A 22,565-nucleotide genomic window follows, 5' to 3' on the forward strand; every position below is an offset into this window, starting at 1 on the left:
AAAGTGATTCTTCAGAAATGCAATTCATGGGCAAGCTTCTGATTGCAGAAGAGATGACAAAGTAAGTTAGCAAGACTGGGGAAGCTGAGGAAACATCACAGAGTGGCCGACTGTCCTGGTTCGCCCAGGACCGAGAGGTTTCCCAGGATGCAGGGCAGTCCTCGGTGCTAAAAGCTGTGCAGTCCAGGACAAACCCAGATGGTTGGTCATCCCACCCCGTGGATCGGCACTTTTAACCCAACCTGATTCATATTCTTTACTTTGCATACAGATATTTGGCTTTTGTCCAAACCATTAGGTCACCAGGTAAGAGATTTCAAAGGTGACGCAAAGCAGGACCCACACTGCAGAATCATCACGCCCACAGCCAATGCGGAGAAAAGTGGAGCTCAGAGCCTCTGTGATTCCTGGGGGTGGGGTGTGGTCTTGTGGAGTCTTAACACATCAGCTAAGAAGAGACATTAAGTGTGGGGTTAATCTACACTCCACCAGACAAAGAGTGAATGAAAGACAGGCAACTTCATATGCTTTGCCTGGTCCAAACAGAAGTACCTCCCCACAAGAAATCAAATACTGTAATTTTTTACAAAAGTATTTAAAAAGTAGAATCATCATTTTAGAAATGCCTAAGTTAGCCATCATCTAGAACATTAGTTTACAATGCAGCTATGGGAAAATGAGGAGGTGCATTTCCTACCTGAGCAGGGGTCCAGGTAAGAGTTACATTATCTCAAAGATCAAACTCTCCAGACAGCACTGCTTTCATTATGCAGCAACATGACTTGTGTATAGGAAAAAAGAAAGACATCTAATACATTCCAGCATTTCCAAAAGTGCCCAGAGCACGTTGGTAAATCAGGAAGGAAAAACTTACAGAGGATAATTTGATGCTACCATGACATAAGGATCGATCAAAACTTTCTGATTAGCTTTATTTTCCTAATACCAGTCTCAGAAATCACATCACTTTTTGTAACATTTAATGCATACGCAAAATTTCTTTTGGCCGTTAGCCCAGTAAAAGAAGAAAGATTACTTTTAAAGCAACTTGTAAACCTCAAAGGTCAGAGAACAGTAGACTCATTCAGAAGGAGTAGAAAAGCAGGGAAGGAATGATTTCCAGTTACGTACACGTTGGTGGTAAAGATGCCATAGATCAGATCCAGCTCAGGCAGGAAGAAGGTGCCCTGCAGCTCATTGTAGTAGAAAGGGAGCTCGCCAGGGCGGGAGCAGTTGAGACGGGCCTTCATGAACGTGGTCCATGTGTCCTCCAGCAGGAACCGGCCCCCGATGTCGTTCTTGCAAAGGCGGGCAGCTCGGGAGAACACGGTCTTCCCACAGTCATGCTCCACGGCATTTTCGCGGAAAAAGAAGTAGGTGAAATTCCCGATGTCATAAGATGACACGAAGTTTGGTTCTAGAAACAACAGGAAAGAAGAAAAGTCTCAACCTACTGGACAGCACAGCAAACTCTGCTGGATATTATGTAACAACCTAAATGGGAAAAGAATTTGAAAAAGAATAGATACATGTATATGGAGAACTGAATCACTTTGCTGTACACCTGAAACGAACACATTGTTAATCAACTATGCTCCAATATAAAGTAAAAAAGGTAAAACCAAAAAACGGAAAGAAGAAAAGTCTCAGCGTCCATGTGCTACTCCTTTGTGTCTTGCCTGCTCTGTATTTCTTCCAAGGAGACCTGATTTTCTGCGGAAACCCACGGTTCTTATAGAAGAAACAGGAAGCCCTAAGAGCAACTTAGTGGTCTATGCCACTGGGTAGGACTCAGTACATGAGCTCTAAGTGACAGGAAATTGCCAGCGTGATTCCAAACATCACACATAAGCATCCTGAGTTCAGGCAGCACTTAGGTACATAACATTAATACCACCAAAAATGGGCAGCAAAAATTTGCAATACACTCTAAAGCCACAGATAGTACTTCACTTGTAGACTCTTACATAATCTTCAGAAACAGTGGGAGAGGAACTGATTTACAAAACAAAACAGACTCACAGACTTGGAGAATGAACTTGTGGTTACCAGTGGGGGAGGGATAGATTTGGAGTTTGGGATTGACATGTACACACTGCTATGTTTAAAAGAAAATAAATAAATAAATAAATAAAAGATTAAAAAAAGGAAAAATAGGGCTTCCCTGGTGGCACAGTGGTTGAGAATCTGCCTGCCAATGCAGGGGACACAGGTTCGAGCCCTGGTCTGGGAAGATCCCACGTGCCGCGGAGCAACTGGGCCCGTGAGCCACAATTACTGAGCCTGCGCGTCTGGAGCCTGTGTTCCGCAACAAGAGAGGCCGGGACGGTGAGAGGCCCGTGCACCGCGACGAAGAGTGGCCCCCGCTTGCCTCAACTAGAGAAAGCCCTCGCACAGAAACGAAGACCCAACACAGCCATAAATAAATAAATAAAGCGAACTGTCAACAAGTAAAAATAAATAAACACTATTATATTAAAAAAAAGGAAAAATAAATTAGACACAGTGAGAGACTAGCAACTATAACAATAAAATAGAACAATTATTTCAATATACTATAATAAAGGTTATGTGAATGTGAAAAGAAAAAGAAACAGTGGGAGGAAATGAGATTAAAACATGAAATGTGATTCAGAATATAGGAGTCTGGTATCATGTTTGTGTAGAAGACACCAAAATTCTTTGATTTTAGTTATATACACGAGCATGACTTTGACATAAGTTATGTGCTTTTAGTAAGGACTTTAAAAATGGTTTCCACTTGTGAAAACCGAAACTATAAGGTTAGTGTCCCGAATCAGCTTTAGCAATTCCTGTTACTGTGGTGACCATGTAAATGTGATGATCAATTCTTATCTTCCTATTTCTGGGTTGCTGGGGCATCCATTTAAAGGAGGGAAATGTACTGAGATGGAGTCATTGTCTGGAAGCTTTCTGACCTCATGATTAGATTAAAATTAGGAACTTAGAAATGAAAAAAAATTATGGCAAACTTTTACTTAATCACCACTCTCATTAGGCATTCAGGAATTTATTATAGATTGTCAACTGAATTCCATTCATAGCATTGGAAGTGTTATCTTCACAACTTCCTGTTTGAGTCTATTGATGATAAGGATGATACCCTTTCAGATACAGGTGTGCCCTAATACTGATCTTTAATAACCAGGTTTGATTCTTACTCTTCTCTCTATTGCTAAGAGCTTTCCACTCCATTAGCAAATGTCTTAATTTATGGTGCAATTAGGATAATAGGACAATATCCTTTGGCGTTCAAAATTAATGGAAAGATATACACAACAGCTATATCCACAAGGACATATTTCGGGGACAATTAGTTCTGTAGGACAATTCAACTGGCCTTGTATTATTCCAGATTCAATCAGACTGTACCAACAGACATGCTATTGGCGGGACAAACATAAAAATATGTTTGGCTACAAAATGACCCATTAATGTTAAGAGGAACACCCACCACAGGCTCACCTGAAATACAGACAATGATTCAGAGGCTGACAGGCAGGTGGCACTGAGTACCCTGCTATTCTGTTCAGAAAGGCCAGTTTTCAGTCAAATTCAACTGAATTTCAATCAATATTTGCTGTCATCACAAAATGCTTCAATTTAATTCAACTTCACATTCTAAAAATGTAACAAATATTCTCCATTGTATATGTCATGTACTTTTCTCTTCAGCCCATGATATTGTTCTTAAGTCATGTTAAGTACATTAAGTAATAGAGAATTTCATAAGAACTGATTTTAATTTATAAACTGTCAAACATAGTGTCTGATCACTTGCTTTAACTTGAAATGGATATTAAAAAAAAAAAGAACAAAACACCCTGGATTGCATGAACAGGTATGAGATGGAAGTTAGAAATATTTAGTGTACAGTACGCTTTAATATCCTGGAGAGACGCTCACAAAAACAGGAGGTTACACATCTCCGGCTTGTGTTTTTGGAAAGTAAAGCAAAATATTGGGGGATTTTTGAACCTGTGTTCACTGTGAGTCTCACAAAGAGAATTACTCACTGAAGCAGATCCCAAAAGCAAAGGTGTGAAACAATTACAAAACTGTATTTAGTTTCTGAAGATAATATTCACATGTATGTCTAATTCTGAAGAGAAGGCTAAATGATATGAGAGCAGGTTCTGCAGCCAGGCTCTTATAACCAGACTGCAGTTTGGTCCTTGTACTGAAAACAAACAAAAACCACCATCATCAACAACAACAAACGTTATCTAAAATGAAGAAAACAAAGAAAGAAGATGCAGGACAGGTGCGTCTAGCTACAGGTCCCAGCACATGTGGACGAGGTATGAGGCAGAGTCCACAAGGTTTATCAAACACCCTAATGACTACCTACTTCTGCTATTAACTTGGGGACAAACAGCATGCAAACCACATAGTAAACAGTATGTAGGAAGTCTTGCGTAGGAAGTCGAGGAGCTGAAAAAGTAAAAAGATCTGCCTTGGTTTCTTCCAGCTCAAGGCTGGCCTCTAGTTTAAAAACCCTGTCGAGTGCGAAACTCTTGCGTGAGGCTCTGAGCTGGGTGCTCCCCCTTCATAAGCTCAGTAAATGCACAGGAATTATAGAGGGAGATACTGTGTGACTCCTCCCATTTCATAGATGAAGACACTAAATCCTGGAGGTTAAGGAACCTGTCCAAGTTCACACAACCAGCAATGGTGGTTGGGTTATGTCCCACATCCAGACCGTCTGACCTCACAGCCTACACACGTACCCTTATACTACACTGAAGAAAATAATGGACTGCAAGAGAACAATCAGTTACATTAACAACAACATTCAAGAACAGGACTTGGAATTCTGGGCAATGCTTTAGAAACCAAAGTGGTGAGTGGATTTACTCAGAACCAAGGTGAGGAGGGCTTGGGAACAGACCAGAGGGGAAGACAGATGCCCAGATGAATGTTTACTCTGGAGCTATTAGAGACATCAAGGATGCCACAGAAAGAAGAGCAGGAAGAAGAAGCCAACAATCCAAAGGCTTATTAAACAAGAATATTGCTGGGAAGCGTTTGCCCCGACTCCAGAGATGACGTTTCCAGTGATGCCCACCAGAGCCTGGGAGTGCCCTCCAGGGACCATGAGAGCCTCTCTCTGTGTTCGTCATTTTCACTGTCCAGCCACTGAATAATTTCACCCAGATACCTCATATGGGAGGAGTACTGAATCATGGCAAGCAGATTAGCCCACGGCTTCCTCTTTCCATGGAGAACCTCCAATGTCTCTCCAAACCACTGCAAACCCACTTTATGATAGAGTGACAAAGAGCCTTTTAGATAGAAATGCTCAACTATATTTTTTCCTGCTGGGAAAACAAGGGAAGAATTTGTGCCTTGTACGTAGTGTATGTGTTTCTCTAACTCACCACATATTACAGGTCCTTTTAGTTGGGGAGCTAAACTACATTTGGAAACACATCCTGCGGCCCCACAGTGGTCCTGCAGGCAGATGATGGGCCCTGACTGGGTGACCTGCTGTCACATCAGGAGGCTCCCGAGACTTTGGAAACTCAGCCAGCATCCTATTCCTTTTCCAAAGATAGAAGAAAAGCAGAAATAATTGTTAAATAGACAGTCAAGTAGCTCTTGCGTTTATAGATCTAAACCTGGAGGTAGGGGATGTTTGAATCTCACCAGGCAGGATAATAAGATGCATATTGTTTCCATTCTATTGTTGAAGTTCTGTCTCTTGTTAAAATGCAATTCACCATAAGCTAGTATCTGTCACTCCTGAGTGAACTGAACGAGCCGTAAATCAGTCAATGGCCTCCCTGTCTACAATGAATGTGAGTGCATGAAAGAGCTCCTTTATTCATTATTATTATTAGAGCTACACATGAATAGAAGGTGCTGCTAATTCAGAATAAAAACAGACATGAGTATGTGTCAGCTTATTACAAATATATGCATGGAAAAGCTGGTTTTTTCCTCATGTTTTTAAACATATTGAGTTACGGACTACAGAGTGTTCTACAAAATATGTCAGGTTTTAAGAAGAACTGTGTTATGATATGAGGACCTTTATTTGGCACATTGACTTACATAATAGTGGTCATGCGAGTACTGGGAGTACTGAGTAGGGAAACACAATATAGGGAAACACAATATAAATAAACAGGAACAATGAGAAGAGCAAAAGTATCAACATCTCTGAGAAGATTCTGACCATGTAAAACCAAACACTGAACATCCTGATGGATCCTTCCCCTCTGTCTTCTGTCTATTCCAACGCCTACTGCATCTGTCCGGAGGGGCACCAGGTTCAATGGTCCAATCTGATGACTGACTAGATCACTGAGAGGCTCTCGATATAGAAATATTTGTCTAAATTGATGAAAATGGACATTAAAAGGAAAGGAATTCCAATTTTCCAACTCTATAAAAATCTTACTAGCATCAAAATCTATCAAAATTTTTTTGCAGTCAAAGGCCACCTTGTGATACACCTGTCAAAGGCAGACTAGAAAATGGTGGGGTGGAGCCTGTATGGGTTGGACCCTCCCATCCCAGCTTGAAACCCTGAGCTGGACCACTGACATCTGGAATGTTCCTTTATCCTGCAACAATTCGACCTAAGGATTAAAGAGAATGGTACAAAGTAGCCTCGCAATAAATGATGGTTATAATTTTTATTTCATGATTAACTTTTTTTTTTTTTTTTGCGGTACACGGGCCTCTCACTGCTGTGGCCTCTCCCGTTGCGGAGCACAGGCTCCGGACGCACAGGCTCAGCGGCCATGGCTCATGGGCCCAGCCTCTCCGCGGCATGTGGGATCTTCCCAGACCGGGGCACGAACCCGTGTCGCCTGCATCGGCAGGCGGACTCTCAACCACTGCGCCACCAGGGAAGCCCTCATGATTTCTTTTTGATTTCCTTTTTAATAATTTCTATTTAGTGGAACTTCACATAATGATAATGAGTAATCAAACATGGATATATTAAAGGTGATCAGAATTTGGGAAACATAAATAAAGCCAGGCTGAGTTTTTAAAATAGCAAGCGATTCCACAAAAAAGAAAGGAGTTAATGGAAACAATATTTAGACATGACACACAGTGAGCCAGGGGTTTTCAGTTCCCTAATTTGTTGATGTCGGTTACAACGAAAACCATTTCTGTGCATATTCCTAGATTTCAGATACTCTCTTTATTGTGAACAGTTTCCCTTGTCACAGCTACATGAACATGTGCTGCAGAGGGTTCCAAAGTAAAGCTAATTTTATCTAGAGATTCATTAAGAGGGGATAATTAAACCAAAACTAAATTAAGTAAAAAGTGGTTTAAAAGCCATTGATATACTAAAATTCTTTCCTTAAGATTTCTAGGAAAAGATTAGATATATAGATAGATAAATAGATATAGATGGATAGATATACATGTTTGTGTGTGTATGTTTTTTGTGTGTGGCATACATATGTATAGGATTGAGGTATATGTATATATGGCTCAATACTTCCACCTACTGGCTGTATGAACTTAGTCAAATTACTTAACAACCTACATTCTCAGTTTCCTCCTTTTAGAACGCTGATAACAATACCCAATATGTAGTATCATTGTGAAAAGTCAAAGGCAATGCATGCCAAGTGCGCACCACTTGGTCGCTAATCATCAAAATATAGGTCACTATTTATTTATATATATAAACTATCATATAAACAATAAATACATAAATTAATAATAAACATATACAAAAATATATAAATGAATACAAATGCATATGTTGGTAAACATACCATCAGTATTTACTTAACAAGTTAACTCATTAGATTTGCATTCTGTATATCAAATTAGGGTCTGTGTTCCTTTCAGAAAATCTGGAACCAAACACGGTGGAGGGTCTGTGGTAGAGGTGGAGCCTTGCGTGTCAGCCAGAGCACCTATATCACCAGGTACTTCCTTACCACCCACTGTGGGGCTGTCCTACTGTCCTGGGCCCCAGGTATTCCGCAACCCATGCCCTCAAGGCCATTGTAAGGCAACAGACAAGACACAGACCAATGAGCCATCACAGTGAGGAGAAGACCATGGGGGCCAGGGCAGCGAGGTGAATTCGAGAATCAGAAAGGAGGGGAGCAGGGAAAGGGCAGATGCCAGGTTCGGATGGGGCTCCGGGCCAAGAGCAGGAGAGAGAGCAGCCGGAGAGAAGACCCTAAGGGTGGCCAGGAATGGAAGGAAGCCAGTGTTGGCACAGAAGGAATCAATAGGACAGGCGGCAGAAGGCTGGGCCGGGCCAGCGATCCACAGAAAGGAATCTGGAATTCAAGGGCCACTGGAGAGACACTGAAGAGTTTTAAAGACAAGCTTATGGCCCAGATTTCCGTGTGTGTGGTGGCAATGTCAGGTGAAGGTGGGAGTGGGAGGTGGTCCAAGCGTGTCCTTAGTGATCACTGACATAGTAACATGAGCTTTGGAGCCCCAGGTCCTTCACTCACTGAGGCCCCGGCAGAAAGAAAGCCATTGCTAAATCATCTTGGGAGGACGAGAAACATGGCTCCAGCAAACGTGATTCCTTCCTTCTTCGGGGGACCATAATCTGTTGAAAGTGTGTTACTTATATAGATTTGCAGGTTCAAGTAGGAGCAACTTGTACCACAGGGACACGTTGCTGTCTCTTCCCAAATAAGAACTGCCACCTGTCCATCAGCTTGTACCCTAGGAGCCCAGACTCTCACCGAGCATCCTCCCTCTCTCAGGGTCAACAGGAGCTCCATTAACTGGCTATTGGTCCACCTGTTCTAGCTCACAGGGCCAGAGACATCCTTCTCTATCCTGCTGGCTCACTCCATTCCAAGCACCAAGCCCCTGGCAGCCTTTCCAATCTCCTGTAAGATTCGACTGAATCACACAGTCCAGGGGCTCAATTAGTTATAAGGAATTTCATGACTATGTATTTCTGAACATTTTCAAAGCTTCAAGTTTCCATTGACCATGTTTATTTTTTCTTGATTATATTTTAAATGTATAGGTTCACTTCTTTCAGGAATTAATCATTTTACCTGCTGAATTGTAAAACGTAAGGAGTTTTTAAATTGGAATATTAACTTAAATTCAAAGATCTTAGAGATATTTTAATGCCTGTAAAATATTTTTAAAGACTAAGGGGAAAACATGCAAGATTTAATCGAAAGAAAATACTGGGCTACAATACTGTGCAGTTAGAATAAGTAAACTCGTATGACGGCTTGGTCTTTGTCTCCTGAGCTGATCAGGGCCAGGGCGAGAAAGAAGACAAAAACACAGAGATTATACCGTCCAGTGTTCAGCAGTGAATGAAAAAATGTGAGAGGCCACTGACTGAGGGAAAACAAGAAGTTTAATACAATAATATGGAGACAAATTTACTGAAACACAGAGAACTGAGTATCTTATAAACAGGATGACAATATGATTTATGCTCCAAATTGGAAATCTTTTGAGAGGGAAAAGGAGTAATGTTAATCATGCCAGGTGTCAGGAGTGATCCAGGACTGTCACCAGGAAACAGCTATGATGTCTAGACAATGAACATCAAAACATTTTCGTGAGTGGTTATATAAGTACTAGTAAATTTCTATATAGCATATTGTGTTCTCTATAATGGGGCATATCTTCTTTGCGTGGATCTGTATTTTTTTTACGCAGGTCTCCATATGCCTTAGTGTATACAGTTGGTGCCTCTGGTGTCATAATATCTTAATGGGGGAAGGAAGAGTGGGATTTATCCATTCTCTTTTTTTAAATAAATTTATTTATTAAATTTATTTATTTTTGGCTGCATTGGCTCTTCGTTGCTGCACGTGGGCTTTCTCTAGTTGTGGTGAGCCGGGGCTACTCTTCACTGCAGTGCACGGGCCTCTCATTGCGGTGGCTTCTCTTGTTGCAGAGCATGGGCTCTAGGCACGTGGGCTTCAGCAGTTGTGGCTCATGGGCTCTAAAGCACAGGCTCAGTAGCTGTGGCACATGGGCCCAGTTGCTCCACGACATGTGGGATCTTCCCAGACCAGGGTTCAAACCCGCGTCCCCTGCACTGTCAGGTGGATTCTTAACCACTGCACCACCAGGGAAGCCCCATCCATTCTCTTTTGAAATGTGTAAATTGGAAGTCCAAATTGAAACTGAGCAAGACCCTTCCCAGGACAAACGCCCCACCCCCGCTGTCCTCTGCCTGCCTCTTGTCTGTAAAAAAAAAAAAAAAAAAAAATTTGCCCAAAGAATAAATTTAATCAGAGAAATGGGAAAATACAGAAGCAAAGGAAAACAGTCAAGCAAGACAAAATAATAATCGTTTAGCCATTAAACAAAGTCAAGGACCTTTATTTCCTCCTCAAGGGCTATAGATAATATTCTGAGCCATGTCCTTTGAGGTGGTTTGCAGATACTGAAGTCCCCACCAGGTGGAAGAAATTAACTGTACGCTGCCCGCAAGCACAGAGACCCCAGACTGGGTGGAACCAGAAGGTCAGTGATGTTGACTCCTGGCTACCTCACCACCACTCAATCTGAAAAAGATCCACGAGTTGATCATGTACCTTGCAACTCTCTCCTCAGCACATGGCCCCTTCCTCATTTCCCTGTTTAATCTTTGAGCAAAACCTGGGGAGTGGGAGTTGGCTCCTGGGGACATGAGTCCACCTTCTCCCCAGAATGGCTGGCTTCCTCAATAAAGCCATCTTTCCCTTTACCTAACATTTGTCTCTCAGTATTGGATTCTTGAGGAACATGCAGCCGAACCTGAGTTCGGTGACAACATGACTTATTGGCAAGTATAGAGCCTTCATCACAACACTAAAGGGATTCTGTGGCTGCCCAACTTTCAGGAACTCAGCGCTCAATGACTGGGACAGAACACACTATTTTCAAAGAGCACAATAATTGATTCCTTCCTGTCACCTACCAGATGTTTGTGTCCATAAAGGGCTGTGTTAAATAACCCCACAGGCTCTTCTTCTTTGGGTTTAATAACCCCAGCTCATTCCATCTCCTTTTGCAAGTTTTCACCAATCAAGAAGCACCAGCCACTATTTCCAAAGTCCCTGGATCCCGCTTCCATGGCAACTTGTGCATAAAGATGTAGACATCAGGAGAGAGACGGAGGCAGCTTACGGTGGCAGTATTTCCTAAGATGTTGACTAAACAAAGGGGAGGCCAGAAGTCTACAGAGGGGGAAGGATCTGTCTTCAAATCCTAGCTCGTGCATGCTTCAGCATGTAGCCCTGGTTCAGATAACACCTATATGGAGTCTCCCAACCACCTGTAAGTTGTAAAGAGCCACTGTGACTCCCCGTTGCACCTGGAGTAACAACTGGATGTACCAGAGGCTCCAGCAGGTGCACGGACAGGCAAATGGTATGCAGGGAGGCCATTTATTTAAACTCCTTTCTGACCCTATAAAGATCATCAGACTTGGTTTACAACACTCCTTCCAAAGGGTGTTTACATCCATCCCACACAAGACAGACAATCTGCCCAACGCCCTCTGATAGGTTTGATCAAGCCTGAACATTAGAAAAGGGCAGCTCATCATGCTGGGTCTCATGTCACACAACTTTGCTCCCATGCTCTAAGTCCACATGCCATCACCTTCACAAGTTGAAACTTCACGAGTCAGCTGTCAGCTGTTAGCCTTTCAGCTGCAGTACTGAACAGAGCCCACTGTTCACAAGGACGGCCCTCTGAAAGCATCTCCCCAGGTGCTGTCTGGTAAAGTACAAAACTAGGCTGCTGACGACACAATCGTGATTTTTGTTCTGGGTTTTACCTAGCTTCTTTTCCTTGGTAAACACTACAGATTTCCTAAACAAGTACACTTCATTCCCAGGCCCCTTTTGTCTTTATTTTGCTTATCTGGGAACTGCCTGCATTTATGAATTTCCTGCTTTAGCAAATCTTGTCTGTCCAGGGAGAGCCTAGTGCAGACTGTTCACACCTTCAGGGACTGCACTGTGTAGACTGCCAGAAAGTGATCTCACTGTCCCCAGGATGGAGCCCAACAGGGTCACCCCAGCCTGGCCATGTCTGGACCCCCAAGAAGTGGTGTCTGCACCCAGGGAGAAGCAGGGAGCTCCACAAAGCACCTGTCTTCATGATAAGCAGAAACTATTTTTCCTTGAGTTAAGCACAGAAGGATTTTTCTCCCTCCAAGTAAGTTATCTTTAATCACTAGAAGGTTAATCATTGTATTTTAAAGACCTCAAAGAGTCTATTTAATGTGTGGGTAACATCGATAGAGTTATTTCAAACTAGGAGAATTTTAGATGTTACAGACAGAGTTTTCTTGACTGGAAACATAATAGCTCATTAAAAATGATACAATGGGGCTTCCCTGGTGGCGCAGTGGTTGAGAGTCCGCCTGCCGATGGAGGGGACACGGGTTCGTGCCCCGGTCCGGGAAGATCCCACATGCCGCGGAGCGGCTGGGCCCGTGAGCCATGGCCGCTGAGCCTGTGCGTCTGGAGCCTGTGCTCTGCAACGGGAGAGGCCACAACAGTGAAGGCCCGCGTACCGCAAAAAAAAAAAAAAAAAAAAAGATACAATGGATTTCAAGTGTGTTTTCCTCCAGGTGGAGGTCAAGCCTGGAATCTCAGAGAATGGGAGGAAGCAGCAGAGTTCTGTGGAGAAAACCCAAGAGAGAGACAAACGCTGCCTCCAGGGAAGGAAAATAAGCAGGTTGCTGCCTGCCAGTGAGATTAGGCCCCCAAAGATGTCCATGCTGAAAGCTCACTGACAGATTCCTTTTTCCAAGTTCCTATCGAGGTTTTAGTCCATGTGCAGGCACGCAGTTCCCCCAGAACCCACAAACTCAATCTGTACGATGCTACTTTGCAGACGTATTTTTTTTTCCCTTTTCATGGGTTGACTGTTTCCCCGATTTGATTGCCAGTTTCTTGAAGGCAAGTTTGACAGCTTCTCTATTTTAAGCATAGACCATTAAACATGTATTACCCTGCTTTACCATAATCATTTAATAAGGGTTATTAACAATTAGTATTTTAATGCATTAAGGCTGTTAAGGTACTTCTCTAAACACGTAAGTTTGTTTGAAGAGCGATTTTTGCACAGGGGAAAAAATCCGATTTTGAAACTTATAGTCGTGACCAAACATATAACTCAATGTTTCAAGTTCCTCCAGAACATTATCCAATTAATCATACTGTCTTTGATAACTAACTGAATACATAATGGTTGAAAATGGGAGTCCAAATGAGAACGGCAAAAGAAGATTCTTTACATGTTTGGATCCGCATCAGTTTCAAACATACAAATCTATATTTTTAAAGTTCTGGGTTACAACTCATATGACACGTTCCCTTTGTTAACAACAAAATTCATATTTCTGCCACTTATGAAACGTGCCTATCTTCTAGTCATTCAACAAATATTGATGGAGTCTCAACTGTGTTTCAGGCACTATATGAAATGCTGACCACACAACAATGGATCCCACCTAATCCCTGCCCTCAAGGAATTCAGAAACTCATGGGTGGGGAAAACAAAGATGTAAACTACTCATCTATTAGTTCACTTATTCAAAAATGATGTAGTGGGTGTTTACTACGTGTCCAGCACTGTTGAAAGTATACGGGATCCATCGGTGACCAACAAGTAAGCCTGGCCACTAGGGAACATTCATTCTAGTGGAGGAAAGGAGACAAGTACTAAAGGCATAACACTAAGGATAAAAGTCTAACGTGACTAAGGGGAATCAAGAGGGCCAGACGGAGGAGGGGGTCGTTTCAAATAAGGTGGTCAGTGGCGAGCTCCCATTGAGAAGTGGCATTTGAGCAAAGATAATGGAGCTAAACCCACTGGCCAGCTGGATTGCCTGGGGCTGAGAGCTCTCCAGATAGAACAGGGACCAGCAAACTACAGCCATCAGGCCAGATCCTGCCCGCTGGCTATGAATAAAGTTGTATGTGCACGCAGCGTGCATTGGTGACGGCTGCCTTCATACTACGATGGCAGAATTGAAAAGCTGCAACAGAGACCATACGGGTGCAAAATCTAAAATATTCGCTCTCTGGCCCTTTATAGAAAACGTCTGCTAATCCCTGGAAGAAAGGAGGGAGCCAGTGGCAATGCATGTAAGAGGTTAAAGCAGGAGCAAGGGTGGGTAGGAGAGAGCACAGGGAAGCATTGGGGGCTGGCCAGCACTGCCTCAGCTTTCTCTGCAGGTGAAATGGGGATGCGAGCGGGGTTGGAGCAGGACAGGGGCCACGCGCTCCAGCATCGTGGGGTGAAGACAGCCATGCACAACGCCCGTCAAGAAGGGATGAAAGGGACCCACCGAGTCTTGGGGAAACTGCAACTTCAACTGAAGCTACGGAGGAGCAGGAATTACGGATGAGGCAAAACTCAAGGGAAGAAAGAACAGTATAAACAGCACGTGGGAAGGAGCATGGTGAGGAAAGCACAGTGCAGCCAGGGAAATGCACACTCCGCCTTAAAGCATGCTGAGAGGGCACGTGGGCAAAGGAGCAGCGGAGTCAGATCACACAGGCTGGGAAAGAGAAAACCCGATGAAGGTGTCACAGCCAGCCCTGCTCTCCTCTCCACGTCAGCCCTTGCTGGCAGCCGATGCACGGCCACCACCTGGGTCTTGCTGCACTGGTGCAGGGGCGCAGGCGGGACACCCACTCATTGGTGGACAGCTGTAATGGTGGTGGTATCATAAGACGATGCACCTGGAACTCTGGTATTAGATCCAAGGCACTTAGCTTGCTCAGGGCAGGTTGCTGGAACCCTACCATGTAGTATTTACGCTGGGTCTCTGGGAGGTGCGGTGGGAAGATTAGAGGCTTGGTAGGTCCTTACTCAGGGCTCTCTGTATCCTGGCAGGACGTCACCCTGGACAGCCTGATGTCACCACTTGCCTGAAGAGTAGCCCTGAAGCAAAGGAGGTCCCCAGAGGCTTGGGTCCCTGAAGGGTCATGACTTGCCATGTTTGTCTACATGTTCTGACATTCTGAAGAGCATCCTTTGTGCCGTGTGCTTCTCTTGCTCTGGAGGGTCACAGTGCTGAGTTTTGCCAAGCCTTCACTGCAGCCCTTTGAGGGAGTAATTCAGACACAGAATGAGGGGGATGAAATCCACTTTAGAATGCTGCCTAAGAGAGAGGCACCCCTTCCCCAGAGATCGCGAGGTGGAGGAGGGATGCACAGTGGATAAGGCTACAGTTTAAGCGGATGGACTGTCCACCCCAGTGCTCTGGAGCATGGAAGGAGGAAACGGGTGCAGGCCGGCTCTGCCCTGGGCGAAGACAATCCCTTGAGCCCTACCTGATGACTTCTGACGCTTTTTATTGGGAACAAGAAGGGAACACTGTCTGTCGAGAACGAGGAGAACACAGCGGAGACCAGGAGACTGAGTGTGGCCAGAGGATTCACCCGCAACACAGAAAGAGACGAGACAGTGTCATTGGAAAATAAGACGCAGAAGTTTAAGATTTCAACATTTGAGCGTTTCCTGATTAGGGCACTATTGCGGGTTGCATTGTATCCCCCCAAATATATGTTGGTACCTATAAATGTGACCTTGTTTGGAAGTAGGGTCATGGCAGATATAATTAGTAAAGACGAGGTCATACTGGGATAAGGGGGCCCCTAATCCCATAGGACCCATGTGAGGACACAGAGCCACAGGAGGAAGACCGTGTGAACAGAGGGAAAGACTGGAGTGTTGCTGCCACAAGTCAAGGGATGATGAGGGCTGTGGAGCTACAAGAGGTGAGGAAGGGCCTCCCCTGGAGGCTTCAAGGAGAGCACGGGCGGCCGACACCTTGATCTTGGACCTCTCGCCTCCAGAGCTCTGAGAGAACACATTTCTGTTCTAAGCTACCCAGTTTGTAGCACTTCGTGGCAGCAACCCTAGGAAACAAACAAAACAAACACAGCCAGCGTCCAAAACGTCGCTGAAGGCATGGCTTGAGGCAGTGAAGTTGGTTGGTGCCTAGCTGCTGGCTGAGGCGGGAGATGCCTGGCACAGGGCTGGAAGAGGCAAACAAGAAACGCTAGCGACCGCTGTACCGCTCATGCCATGAGTTTGCCCTGTACGAGTTAATTAACCCAATTATGGAAAGGGTCTACCTCCCTGTACAGGCAAATTATCCTGTACACAATTTAATCACAGCAGGGAAGCTGAAAACAAAAATTCTGCTGACCACGGTTCACAGGTGTTATCCCCCACACCTCCCCTGCCGAGAAAGTTCTCTTTCGTCAACAGAGAAATGTTGGCAGAAAACTGGTAAATGTCCAAACCAAAGACAGGAGCTCTGCTTATCATAACCTGTAAGCAGCTGTTAGCTGAGTGATGGCCTCCCAGGGACCCTGAGCCCTGTAGACACCTGGAGGTACTGAGGATTGTGCAGTAGGTGAATGTGTCCGGGGGACCTGGATGTGGCAGCAGCAGGACATGGCAGTCAGGAGAGTCCAGCCCAGAGGGGCAGCAGGGGGCACAGTGGGGAAAGCACAGAGGAGGCTTGTCCGTGTCAGGAAAGATGGGAAACAAGAGGCTGGTAGGTGTCAGTAATCAGGAACCACAGCCCAAAATGTTCCTCCACGAACCCAGACAACAGACATTTACTCACTGCCACTACGCATCCGATGTCGTATCAGACTTTGGGGAGTTCTCAGTAATTACGTCTATTTATCGAGTACCTGCTGCATGCCACCAATATTCGTCATATCTTCATGGTCTGATTTTTTATCTCACAACTGCCAGGTCCGGCGGCAAGTTATTTCCAGGTTGCAAGTGAGGAAACCGAGAATTGAGACAAATCAGCATCCTGAAGGGTGAGCACTGATTCGCCGGCAGGACTTTCCACCTCCAAAGCCTCCATCCCCTACCTTCTTATACGACCACTGAGCCCACGAAAAGACAGTGACCTCTGCCCAGATAACCTTGTAAGTTAATAGGTGTTTGCTACCCTTCTCTCTATCTCCTGCTCTTGACCTGGGATGGAGGGCTGCCCTTCCCCAGCTCCTGGGGCCTGGGTTCTGGGATCTGCAAGTAATAAACCTTGTGACTGTACTTTCCTTGCGTGAGTGTACTGAAACCGCACCTTCAATCAAAGCCCCAGGGTTTTCACTTCCCCAAAACGGGAGGTTGGATGCTGAGGAAGCTGCCTGCCAACCCCACGTGGAAGCTTGTACCTCTTCATTCAGCAGGTCATAATCTGCATATTCTTAACACACCAGCCCTGGGATTTTCCAACACTAAGCTCTATCAAGAACAAATCTAACTCCTAATATCACACAGGAAATAGGACTCTTCTTGGGTACTGCGGAACTAAGGGTGTTTTTAGCTTCATTGCATTTCTTTGCCTTTGTCTCATGGAAGAGGGAGGAGATCTGAGCATTTTTATAAACAGATGGTGATTATCACCAGAGAGCAAGAAATTTAAGGATATGGAACAAAAGGATAACAGGTAAGGCACCAACCTCCAGTAAAGAAAGAAAATTACTCCAGAGCACAGTGGAAAGAACAGAGACAGGGTGTCTGGTCAAAGGGCAGATGGAAGGAAAAGTGTGGATTCCAAGAACAGTGAGAATAAATGTCCCTGCATCCGGGCCCAGCAGGGGCACAGAAGCAGAGCTCAGTGGGGCTCAGAGGCCAGAATCTATGCTGGAGGGAGAGTCAGAGCAGAAAACCAGGGCCAATCAGAGGTAGAAATGATACCTCAGGGTTCAGTAGAAGAAAGTGTCCCAAGAGAACACAGGAGAGGGAATCAACACTCAACTTGGGAGCCTCAGGGCTCTCTGTGCTCTGCCCTGGGAGTGAGGGCCTTCCTAGTGGCGAACAAGAGGGTGACACTCCCTGCGGACGGCGGGACAATTCAGTGCCGTGCGAGGTATGATGACGCCGTGAGCAGAGTGGCGGCTCCGCCATGTTCACCTTGGACTTACTTGCAATCGCCACAGTCGCTGGATAATATCATTTATGATTTTAGGACATATATGCCTACAGTGACTGTGGAAACCCTGGGTGAGCTCTTCAGCTGTCCTTATGACATCACCTGACTCTCAAATGGGAAAGATTACACCCAGAAGGTTAACAGCATCTGAACACCTGATCAGCCTGGGCATCTAAGTCACACGGAAAGAAACAGTGTTTCTAACTCATGCCATAACCTGAATTATTTTCCCAAGATATTCTTCAGGGTGTCGCTTCCGGGGAAAGAAAGAGATTGTACTCCGAATTAATTTTTACTTTGCTTTCAGCAAACTCTAAATGCAATGCTTGTGGCTGGGGAATAAGTCATTTTGATTTTTAAGTGGAAACTGCTTGGCCAGTAAAACTCAACAAATGAATAGAAAGAACTTTAAGCTACACAGATGAAAGAAAGCATCAGAGCGGAAAGGAAACCTTCCACAGAGAGTCGAAAGGTCCAGTTGAAACCAGTTCAACAGAAATAATGTTAACCTAGGGAATCTAGTTAGTGCTTTGGTTTGAGAAAACAATTCACGTTGCCCTTTGGAAGCTCACGGAGTCATTCAACTTGCTGAAGAAACTGGATGAAGACTCTTTTCTCTACAAGGGAGTCTTTTAAAGGCAAACTGTGATGGCTGGTTTGACTATCTTATTTGACAAAATGCTCGTGTGTATATATACACATATGCATAAATATGCAGACGTGATCATTCTAAACCAGTGGTTCTCAGAGAGAGGCAATATGTCCCCCAAGGAATATCTGGCAGTTTCTGGACAAAGTTTTTGTTGTCACAGTTCAGGAGGCGGGCCATGCTGTTGCAACTAGCGGGTATAATGCAGGGTTGCTGCTAACCACCCTGCAATAATCAGGACAAACTCCCTCTCCCCAAAAAAGAATTATCTGGCCCAAAGCATCAATAGTGCTGAGGTAAGAAACTCGGGTCAACAATAATGAGCTGGTACCTGATGAAAAGCCAGTAAATCTTCGTAGGACTCGAAAGCTCAAAATAGTAAATATTATCATGGCAATTACAAGATTTCATCTTTATGCGAACTATCAACTAAACGACTGAGGGAATGGATTACATATGGTGCATACATCTATCGATAACATTGTGTTTGCTAGTGTGTGTGTGTGTGTGTGTGTGTGTGTGTGTGTGTGTGTGTAACATTGTGTTTGCTAGTGTGTGTGTGTACCCATATGCAGAGGGCTGAATTTCAGCTGGCAGGTCTCAGTACCTAGCCAACTTTAACTTCAATTTGGGTGGCTGGAATCACTTTCTATTTGTTAATTGAGCCAGTGACCAAGTTCTAGCCCAGGATTCAAGGGAAGTCTTCTGGGGGTTTCTGATTTCTTCAAAAAAAGGACACAAGGAACGTGCTTCTTCTTCCACTGGATATTGTCATGTCTGGATGCAGTACCAGGAATTGTAGCCGCAGGTTTGCACCCATGAGCAGAGCTAGCCTGAGGACCAGCCTGACAGACTGTGGGTGGCAGAGACAGTGGTGACAGGACTTGGGTCCCTTACTAACTCTTGAGTCATTGAAGTGAGCAACTCTGAAGACACCTACCCTGACCTTCCAGTTGTATGACTTGACACCCTTTTTTAAAAAACTGTGGTCAACTTATATGTGGAATCTAAAAGAAAAAATGATATAAATGAACTTATTTACAAAACAGAAACAGACTTCAAAAACAAACTTATGGTTACCAAAGGGGAAACGTGGTGCGGAGGGATAAATTAGAAGTGTGGGATTGACATATACACACTACTCTATATAAAATAGATAATCAACAAGGACCTACTGTGTAGCACAGGGAACTCTACTCAATATTCTGTAATAACCTATATGGGAAAAGAATCTGAGAAAGAATAATTACATGTATACGTAGAACTGAATCACTTTGCTGTACACCTGAAGCTGACACAACATTGTAAGTCAACTACACTCCAATATAAAATAAAAAATTAAATAAGAAAAAAAACTGGTCAAGTTATTTGGAGCTACCTAAAGCCAAACACATTCTTTTACACAATTGCCTGAAACTTTCATGAAACGCTAGTAATTTCCCTTTTTAGGTATCTAATAAAGAAGTTAAGAAAGAATGCACATGAGGCTACAGATATCTTTGACATGACATCGGATTTCCTAAACTGCAAACAATAATATGAAAAAGCAGCTTCAGTCTGAGGAACGCTCATATCACCATTAGCTTTATTATCATGTCCTAAGTGTGGAGAATATCACTTCTCTTCCGAGTTGGCAAAGAGCCATCTGATACCTTTCCACACTGAAATCCAAAAGCGGGTACATTTTGATTTCTTTAGAAAATGAAGAAATTATTTTATTTTTAGAAACGGTGACAGTTTGCTGTTGAACACCACGTCACCGGGCATCACAGACCAACGAGAGGGGAAACTGGGAGTGAAGGTAAGACTTACCGTTGAGCCATTTGGAGTTGTACTGCGCGGTGCGGAGAGGGGGCAAGACGCCCAGACTTCGGTAAATGGCGGGATCGCGTCCGGGGAAATCCATGGCCGTGGCTGCGTAGACCTCCCCGCCCGCCGTGAGGAGAGCCGTGGAATTGTGCCGAGGGCTGTAAGGACAGCGCGCCATGCCGCTGATCTGATCATGGATCTCCGTCAGGTTACTCAGCTAGGTGTGAAGACGAGACAGAGAAACAAATTATCCCCCAGGAAACCCCTTTAAGAGCGTTAATGGAGCATATCCACCCAAACTGCAAAGGAAGCATGCACGCTAAACTCTCTGGGGCTCATACAATGGGACAGACTTCTGCACTCTGACTCGGATGAGAACAGTACACGGTGGTCATCCTTAGACAATCTACCAAACAAGCGCTCTCATCATCCTTTGAGAGTTACTGAACCTCTGGCTTTTGGATACTCACAAAAGACGAAGTGAGATTATTGTCTATGACTTTATTTATAATGCATGGGACAGTGCAGATTTTTCCACTTTAATTTAAAAACCCAACTTCAATATTTATAGAAATACAAATTGCAATAAAAATTATGTACAATTTTATCAATAAAAGTGAATCGAAACATTATGAATAGCCCAAAACTGCATTCATGGGTAAGGATGCATGGACATTTAGCTCCACGTAGCCCAAACTTCCAAGCCTTTAGTTTTTAGTTTTCAGAGAGGCAACTCAGTGCCTGGCAGTCAAGTGGTGGGAATCCAGCATTTGAGGAGCTGAACAATCAGTGCATGAGAAAAGTTCTTTGGATGGGGAGGGAATCTTTGCTCGCCTCTGGTTTCTTTACTCTTACCTGAGAGGTACAAGAGCAGAGGGGTTAGGCAGGGGGGCTCAGATACACTGCCTGCTTTATTAGACGTGTAGCCCCGGGTAAGCTACTTCAAGTCTTTAAGCCTTAGACGCTTATAAAGTGGTGACCCAAAGGGTAAGCACCACGTAGGGTGGATGTGAGGATGAAGTTGTAAGGTGCTTCGGACAGGCCCTGGTACCTAGGGATCTCTCTGTGAGCATCACTTCTTATCATCAACATCCTCCCTTTCTTTCCAATAACTGAATGTTATTTGAAAATAATGAATACTAAAGGAGGATGGTAAGCTCAGGTCTTGAGAGAAAGTGTGTAACCAGGAAATTAACATAGTGATATTTCTTCATCATGTTCCTGGAGGAAGATCAAATGAATATCCCATATAAGGAAGATTACACGTGTGCTCTGATAACCCGGCAGTTCTACGGGTATAAGACCTGGATGCTGAAAATTCCCCTGTCAATAATGACAGGTTAAAATAAAAAGACAGAGGGTGGCATATAACTTTACTTTTCCTAGGGTTCCATTTGTTTGCTAGTTTGCTTTACTTTTTTGACACTCTTCTCATCCAATTTGTAAACTGTATTTTCTTCACTTGGATTATGATTTTAGGTTATTTTAATACTTAACAGCCTCCCTACGATAAAGAAGAAAAAGAAATAAGAATACGTTTAGGATTATGTTTAGGGTCTGGTGGGAAATAAGCTGGTAGAAATAGTCTGAAAGCATATTTAACTTTAATTAAACAAGCTAGAATTCTTACCAGTTCTTTATATAATAGTGTTATTAGTAATAGATCAGTACATCAAATATTTACTCAGTTTGACAAAAGATGTTTTTTAAAATTAAAAAGCAACTCTTTGGAGAATAGAAACACGTTTAAAACTAGGGTTTTAATAGAATGCTTGGATTTTCCAGGTATTAAAATCTGTCAAAGCTCCACCTGAAGCCGTACCGTGCGGTTGGTGCAGACAGGCGTGAAAGCGTTGGTTCCACAGGTAAATAACCTGTCGCCACCCACCAACAGTACCCGGATGTAGTTCTGACATTCCTCCTGAAAAAATTAAAAAATCACAAGAAACTCGTTAAGGAGGCCTGAGCACAAGAGGAACGGTGAGTATGAATACATCTTGTCTAGTTAATAGATTAGATGTTAATTAACCAGTAAAAACAAACAAACAAACAAACCAAAAAATCCTCTCGGATACTGACCAAAAAATAACAACAGAACTCTAAAATAGTCTGACTTTCTCTGCACGCTTGCTCAATCGAGGATATTTGTAAAGATAGATATAAATATACGTTCAGTTAAAA

The 22,565-nt window shown here is 43.8% G+C and overlaps 1 protein-coding gene across 7 annotated transcripts in view; it reads right to left on the reverse strand.

Annotated features, from left to right (window-relative positions):
- SEMA5A (semaphorin 5A) overlaps positions 1-22,565 on the reverse strand; it is a 479,761-nt gene that overhangs the window by 144,418 nt on the left and 312,778 nt on the right. For all 7 annotated transcript variants that reach the window (XM_033852756.2, XM_073802003.1, XM_019951068.3 and 4 more), the window contains 3 exons: positions 22,207-22,305; positions 20,388-20,601; positions 1,132-1,417 (listed from right to left, as the gene is read on the reverse strand). In XM_033852756.2, the coding sequence (XP_033708647.1) occupies positions 1,132-1,417; positions 20,388-20,601; positions 22,207-22,305 (599 nt within the window). The remainder of the gene's footprint in view (positions 1-1,131; positions 1,418-20,387; positions 20,602-22,206; positions 22,306-22,565) is intronic.

Source organism: Tursiops truncatus, chromosome 3 (assembly GCF_011762595.2).
Source record: "Tursiops truncatus isolate mTurTru1 chromosome 3, mTurTru1.mat.Y, whole genome shotgun sequence".
NCBI lineage: Eukaryota > Metazoa > Chordata > Mammalia > Artiodactyla > Delphinidae > Tursiops > Tursiops truncatus.